General features: G+C 47.7%; 1 protein-coding gene across 1 annotated transcript; it reads right to left on the reverse strand.

Annotated features, from left to right (window-relative positions):
• Positions 1-2,556: 2,556 nt before the first annotated feature.
• LOC119269597 (transcription factor MYB1-like) lies at positions 2,557-6,961 on the reverse strand. The gene is made up of 3 exons (XM_037551461.1): positions 6,319-6,961; positions 5,257-6,094; positions 2,557-3,029 (listed from the first exon to the last, which is right to left on the reverse strand). Exons 1-2 carry the CDS (start codon positions 6,959-6,961, stop codon positions 5,349-5,351), a joined length of 1,389 nt encoding a protein of 462 aa, XP_037407358.1. The 3' UTR covers positions 2,557-3,029; positions 5,257-5,348.
• Positions 6,962-7,188: the final 227 nt, after the last annotated feature.

The following is a 7,188-nucleotide window of genomic DNA, read 5'->3' on the forward strand; positions in this document are numbered from 1 at the left end:
CCGGACAGTTCGTGAGGTTTTGGCCCTCTCAAAAGCTAATAACCCCAAGCTAGTCTTTCTCTCTGAGACTAGGCAGGATTCAGCGAAGGTGGAGAAGTTGAAGTGGCGACTCGACTTAAAGGGCTTCCATGGTGTCAGTAGCGATGGACGGAGCGGCGGACTAGCTTTGTTTTGGGATGAGTCTCTCTCAGTTACGGTGCTCGAATCTTGCAATAGCTTCATTGATGTTCGTGTTCAGGATGGAGGCTCCGGTGTTTTATGGAGAGGCACCTTTGTATATGGGGAGCCGAGAGTGCACTAGTAGAAAAAGGCCCATTTGTCCCGGTTCCAGAACCGGGACTATAGGGTCGGTACTAAAGCATGTATGACTATATTCGGAATACATGCCTACATTACATTGATGAATTGGAACTAGTTCCGTGTCACCCTATGTTATAACCGTTGCATGATGAATGCCATCCGACATAATTATCCATCATTGATCCATTGCCTACGAGCTTTTCACATATTGATCTTTTCTCCGTTACTTTTCCATTGCCACTGTTACGATTGCTACCAAATTGATGTTGTTACTTCTGCCACCGTTACCGTTATTTCCATACTACTTTGCTACTAAATACTTTGTTGCAGATATTAAGTCTTTTAGGTGTGGTTGAATTGACAACTCAGCTGCTAATACTCAAGAATATTCTTTGGCTTCCCTTGTGTCGAATCAATAAATTTGGGTTGAATACTCTACCCTCGAAAACCATTGTGATTCCCTATACTTGTGGGTTATCAAGACCAGCTCCTCATCCGGCTGCTCCGCCTTGTCCTCCTCCGGCTCTGCCACCTCCATCGAAGCCGGCTGCTTATCCTCTTCCTCACCTCCTCCGGCTTAGGCGAGCCTGGAGGCAGGCCGACAGCGATGCGGGCAGCGCGCCTCGCCCAGATCTTCTCCTCAATCTGGAACCTGCGCTCCTGCATGAACATAGCATATGTGGTCTTCTTTTGCCAAGCCATGGCAAAGCCGGAGGGCATGGGAAGAGCGGCAGAGCAGGAGAGAGGTGGATGGGCTTGGGCTGGCGGCGTGAAAAGGGTGGAGGTGGATGTGGCTGGGGTTGGAGGACGCCAGCTGGCTTAAATGGCCGAATTTGGCCTCGGGCGGCGAGCCAGAGCGGCGCCACGCGACATTCACACCCCCATTGGAGGAGACGTCCGTCAAACCGCCGGGTTTTTCCGGGCGATTCTGTGTGGGACCCATCATCAGTCCAACGTGCTGGACGCGCCCGGGCACGTCCATATCCGCCTTATATTTAGGCTAGATATGAGAGATGCTAGTCAGTCCAGACGTTTGAGGCCTGTTTTATGTGCCCGTCTGGGCCCAGATTATTAAAGGAGATTTGGGGTGCCCGACTATAGATGCTCTAAGGCATGCAACTCCGATGATGCATGTTGCCTCATTTTCGACCGAGTTGGCTTGTACATCTAGTTGTCACTAGAATGTTTTGGGAACAATCAGACGGAACAAATTGTCTCGGCCTGGCATGATTATTCTGTTGTCAACTCTAGATTACCTCCTGATGTGTCTTCGTCGGATCTCACATGATTCGGCCAGTGCTGGTTTTTTGGTGAATATGTTTGGATCCAATCTTCATTCGTTTTGTTTTGAGTGTCTAGTGGTTTGATACTTATGATCTATGACTTTTTTCACCGAGGATGGTTGTTGGTGCGCTGGTTCAACGTGACGGCGACTTTCGATTGTCTAATACAATGCGATTTGTCCGGCTTCAGTGAGGGAGGGTCGATGACGTCGTCATGCCTTCGACTCGCTCCAGTGTTTGTAGTTCTTACTAGGTGGTCCACGGATCTGGTTGTAATTTTAATAAATTTGATGTTCTTTGTACTATTATGATTGAAAATGAATAGATTGAAAAACTTTCACGCAAAAATCCTAGAAACCAAGTGAACCATTCGGTCAACAACAATTTCTACTTTTGTAAATGCCTTAACCAGATAGTAAAGTGCCTTAATTCTCGAGGGACTGCCGAAAATCGGCGGGGCTTCGCTCCACAAGCAGAAAGTTTTTGAACATTGCGATTCTGCTTAAAAACCATTGTGTTCACGTCTCAGAAGAAGAAAAACGTCGCGACTTCCTAGGATGGTTTCGCCGTAGAGATAACGCCAACGCCATGATCATTCGTCGCAGCCTGGCATTGCACGACGGCCTCGGCTCTACCCAGCATAACAATTCAATTCAGCTAGTCCAAAGCAAGACCGAGCTTGACCATACTGATACCAACACCATTCAGGAAAAGTTGATGCTCGTCATGTCCTCCTGCCGTGCTCGGCATACGCAGAAGCCGGAAACCACAATGCACAAAACACCGGAACAAATTAACTGAAACAGTATGGCGATCACAGAGCCAAACAAACTATCGCCGTTCATTAGCTACCCCAATTCGTATCATGCGCGTGCGTGCAGGACTGCAGAGGTTCCATCAAACCTTCAGGCAAGAACACACGCAAACACCAAGGCAGGAACACTCAGGAATCAAATCACAAAGACGGACCCCAGAGAAAAATTTGAGCGGTGAAGCTCTTTTTACAGTTTCAAAGAATTCAAGCGTTCTCTCAACAAATATACAGAAGAAGAAAAAAATCCCGTCTCGCAATTAAGAAATTGGACATACGTGCCCCCGTCGAATCAGCAAGGCTGGCAAGAGCAGAACCTAGTCCAACAAATCTGAATCCTAGTAATAAGCTGTGAGGCTCACATGATATTTCGATGCACCCAATCGCATCCGATCAGCATCCATGGCTGCCCCCACGAGGTACAGAATCTTTATATCATCAATTCATGGAGCCATGCATCATATAATTGAGACAGGTAGGGCACGGGGAACCGGCCAGCTGGTGACAAGCGTCAGGTTTGGGGCAACTTTAATGATGAAACGATTGTACCATAGTACATAATCCAATGATCAGGGAGCACGGCAGTTTTCTCCCTTGAGCAACAACATCCATCCATGCATGCCTGATTTGAAGACCTGAAAACAGATACGGCAAAATGATCAGGTGCCAGTCCTCCCACTTAGGCAAATAACAAAGAGGCAGATGATGCAGTATTACTAGTTCATTTTAGGCTTTTCTTGACTGTCTAGCACTTTAAAAATATTAGTATTGTAGATCAGAGCTTTTGTACACCAAATATGCCTATGGAAATAGAGCCACAAGAACTACTAAACCTTGATGACCGAGGCGGGAAAAGATAAATGACGCGGTCCAGATAGTTAGTACTCTATAGGAACTACAGGCAAGAGCTTCCAGGAAGCTTGTAGATTATAGCGTTTTTGATGACCACAATCTATGTGGACCTAGATCTAGGGCAGAGGCAAATAAAAGGTCCAGCAACACCATAAATAGGTCAGGAAACCAAAGGATGTACACCCAATACTCTACTGAAAGGAACAATGTAAGATAAGCGGTAACACTGAACGACAAAAAAATAGTGATCTAAACGCTTTTATATTTCTTTACGGAGGGAGTACCAATCAGTACAAAATAAGATTGGCAGCAACCGTTTCCCACCCCTCAAAAGGAAAACAAGTAAGCTATGGTGCTACGAAGGAAAATGACCACCAGAGAGGCGAAGAGAGAACAACTATTCCAAATACTGGTCATGTTCAATGATACTGGTACTAGCATACAAGCCAGAGTTTAAATTTAGACAGACAGAACTGCTGTCATGTAAAACAAGGTGACAGCATACACGAGCTTCCAATTCTGAATTGCCTTAATCAGACTAGGGCAACAGATGGTCAGAAATAGAAACCTGAAAGCGAGAGAAGCAGGGACATCCGGACATGACTATACTAAGATCTGCAAAGCAGAATAGACAAACTCATGGAAGCATGCCCAACCAATTAAAAACCTGCCATGACTGTACTAACCAGTTAGACATAACCAAAGCATCTTCATCAACTCCATATAACCTATAACTGCACTTAAGACACCGCATAGAACCTGGCTGTCTTCAACAGTTAAAACAGTAATCTGGACGGCATGAACCTAGCTTTTCACCGGTCAACCAGGAAACCAGGACATATAACAATACAAACAGCGATTCTGAAAGAAACCTGATTCTGACTAAGATGACTCATACAGAAACACACTACAGAGACATGAAACTAGAGTTGCTGCTACCAACACCATTCCAGATTTATATCCTTCCTAAAAGGCATGTGATTAAGCGAGGCATTGATTTGAAACGCCATTACAGCACCAATGCGCTAAGCGCGTCCAGTTGATACTTGCCACGTCAGCTCGTGTTGTTACGATCACAAGCATGCATGGCTGCCCGCCCAATCGCACGGCGCACAGGCCATCATGCCATAAACACATCACCTCATGTTCGCTCGTTATATATAACACACTGATATTATGGGAAGATGTCTACCGCAATAAAATATCTCCACTAATATAAAAAGCACCAGCCCTGGCTGATCCAAAACATCCTAACCGCTCAACCATCCGCGTATGGCGGTTCAGATTGATTCCATGTTTTGTGCAGCATCACACACCCAATACCTTAGACTTGTTACAATTTACCCACCACTGCCACTGGTTATAAGGCTCTCCCCACCACTGCCTTCTTCTCAATCATGCAGACATCCCCTCCCGAACGTGCACCACACGTGTTTGGTTAATAGTACATACGTAACATGAGTATATGATAGGACTACTGGGTAATAAATGAACTGAAGTGCACATGTAACATGGGGATCTACTTATTCGATTACAATCATATAGTAAAAGACTAGAACCTCAATGATGGTTAATATGCAAGACAAAAATAATTAAGCTTCAGTTTGCTGGGGTCTAATCATGACCAATCACTTACGCTTGCTACAAACAAACGTATATCCATCTGTTCCCTTAGATGATCAATTCACTGTCAATATTTTGGTCTATTTTATTGAGCCAAACTGTTGTGGTAGCTTCATCATAGGAAAATACCGATTTCACGGCCATTGCTAGGAAAAAAGAAATGGGGAGTCTCATTATTTGGCGCTGGTGTATAATTGGCAGCATGGCACAATAATTTGAAATGGAATGTAATTAGTTTTAGGGTTTCGTTATAACGCAACAATCACATCCAGCTACCTACGTGTGTGATGCAGTGTGAATGAGCGATGCTAAGGACCTGTAAGAAGTATGAGAACATATACTAAAAGCTGGAAGTAACACATGCCTTAGAATCTACGGAGCACGCACCTCGGGAAGATTATAATCATGGTTGACTTCATTATGTCCAAAAGTAACAACTCCAATTTTTCAGTATTCCAACTCACACGATTCCTAATTTGTCAGGCTGGAGGATTAGACTGCACTAAGTTGCCAGAGTTACTGCTTTGCAGACCACCGTTCATCCAGGCAATGCTGCTGATTTCAGATACCAACGAAGCAAAACTACTGCTCAAAATTGGAGGATGGTCTATAAACTCTTTAAACTCAGGTCCCAACAATGAGTTGTTACGAGGTTGCTCTTCAGCGCTGCAGCAACCATGGCCACATTTGTTTGGTACATCAGCAGCAAAGCATGTAGTATCAGCAAACTTGGAGACCGCAATTTCAGGCGTCAAAGCCTGAATGGTTGGAACAAACTTGGTAGAGCTCGACATTTCCATTTGCATCTGTTGAGCAGGTCCTAGACTGTATGGTCTGAAAGCACCAACCGTAGCCACTGGTCGCACCGGGTAGGATCGATCAACAGCTTCAGTGCTACAATTGTTAATATCTCTGATTTGCAATGCCCCAGCAGAGGTTTCAGATACTGTTTGCACAGGAGCTTCCTTTACTTCCATAACACTGAAGGAACTAGGACCCGACAATGGCCACCGTTCTTCTGAAACTGCCCTGGACATCTCTCTCATAGGTTGCTCTGCAGAAGCACTTCGTGTGCACCGGGTACCGGTGCAGTACCGACGCCTCAGAGTAGAATTCCAGTGATTCTTGATTGCATTGTCGGTTCTCCCAACCAAAAGTTTCGCGATAGATGCCCATTTGTTCCCATGAATCGCATGAGCAGATATTATCATTTGGTCCTCCTCCTCTGCATCCAAATTATCACAGATTTAGCAAGCAAGTAGGAGAGATGTGCTACATAACATCTACGATCAATTAAGCGCATAATGCATTATGTATCATGTCCATAATTCTAACAACAAACCAATAATGCGCCTTACACGTTGCATTATAAACAAAATTGGCACCTGACTACATACTCCACAGGAAATGGGGCACAAATAGCAGTAGATGGATGAAAAGAGCAGGTACCAGTGAATGGCTTGCGCTTGAGTTGAGGATCGAGCTGGTTGCACCAGCGGAGGCGGCAGGACTTGCCGGAGCGGCCGGGGATCCCGCGCGCAATGGTCGTCCAGTTCCGCGCCCCGTCCCTCATCACCAGATTGGTCAGCACCGCGTCCTCCTCCGGCGACCACGGCCCCTTCACCCGCTCATCGGCCGCGGCCGAAGCCGCGCCGCCCGCCCCAGATAACGCGCCGGTGACGACCACGTCGTCGTCGTCGTCGTCCCCCGAGAGAGGCGGCGACGAATGGTTCGGTTGGGGCAGGACAGGGGTTTGCGGCTCCGCCGAGGAAGGGGACGACGACGCCGGTTGGTGCGTCTGGGGTTGGGGCGGGGGCTGGACTGGGCCTTGCGTCTCGCCGGCCGCGGTGGATGGGGAGGAGGAGGAGGACGCGATGGGGTGGCGCGGCAGGGGTTGGGGACGGGCCGGGGCGCCCGTCTCGTCGGACGCGGAGGGAGGTGGGGGCGGCGAGGCATGGTGCGGCAGGGGTCGGGGCGGGTCTGGAGCTTCCGGCTCGTCGGCGGCGGGAGCGGGGCTGGAATGGGCGGAGACGGCGGCGGTTGGTGGGCTGGAGGACAGCGGCTGCGGCGAGACGGCGGTTTCGGACGACATCTGTGGTGCGGTGGGAAAACTGAAACTGGTGTTCCGGGAGGGTGCCGTTTTATTCTGTCGTGTGGGGTCCACTGGTTAGTCAACATTTTCTGTTCCGTGTTTCTCTCTGGAGAGCTTCGGGGCCGTAAGGTTATTTATATGGGCCAGCGAGACGATTCGGAGCCCATTTAGGCATACACTGTTGGCCCATGCCTTGTACCCCGTAAAAAGACTAGAAACCCTGTTCC

This window comes from Triticum dicoccoides, chromosome 3A, assembly GCF_002162155.2.
Source record: "Triticum dicoccoides isolate Atlit2015 ecotype Zavitan chromosome 3A, WEW_v2.0, whole genome shotgun sequence".
Taxonomy (NCBI): domain Eukaryota; kingdom Viridiplantae; phylum Streptophyta; class Magnoliopsida; order Poales; family Poaceae; genus Triticum; species Triticum dicoccoides.

Coding starts and splice junctions, on each gene's coding strand:
- LOC119269597 (XM_037551461.1), bottom strand. CDS start 6,961: ATGTCGTCCGAAACCGCCGTCTCGCCGCAGCCGCTGTCCTCCAGCCCA. Junction 6,095..6,318: donor CAAGCGCAAGCCATTCACTG/GTACCTGCTCTT, acceptor ATTTGGATGCAG/AGGAGGAGGACCAAATGATA.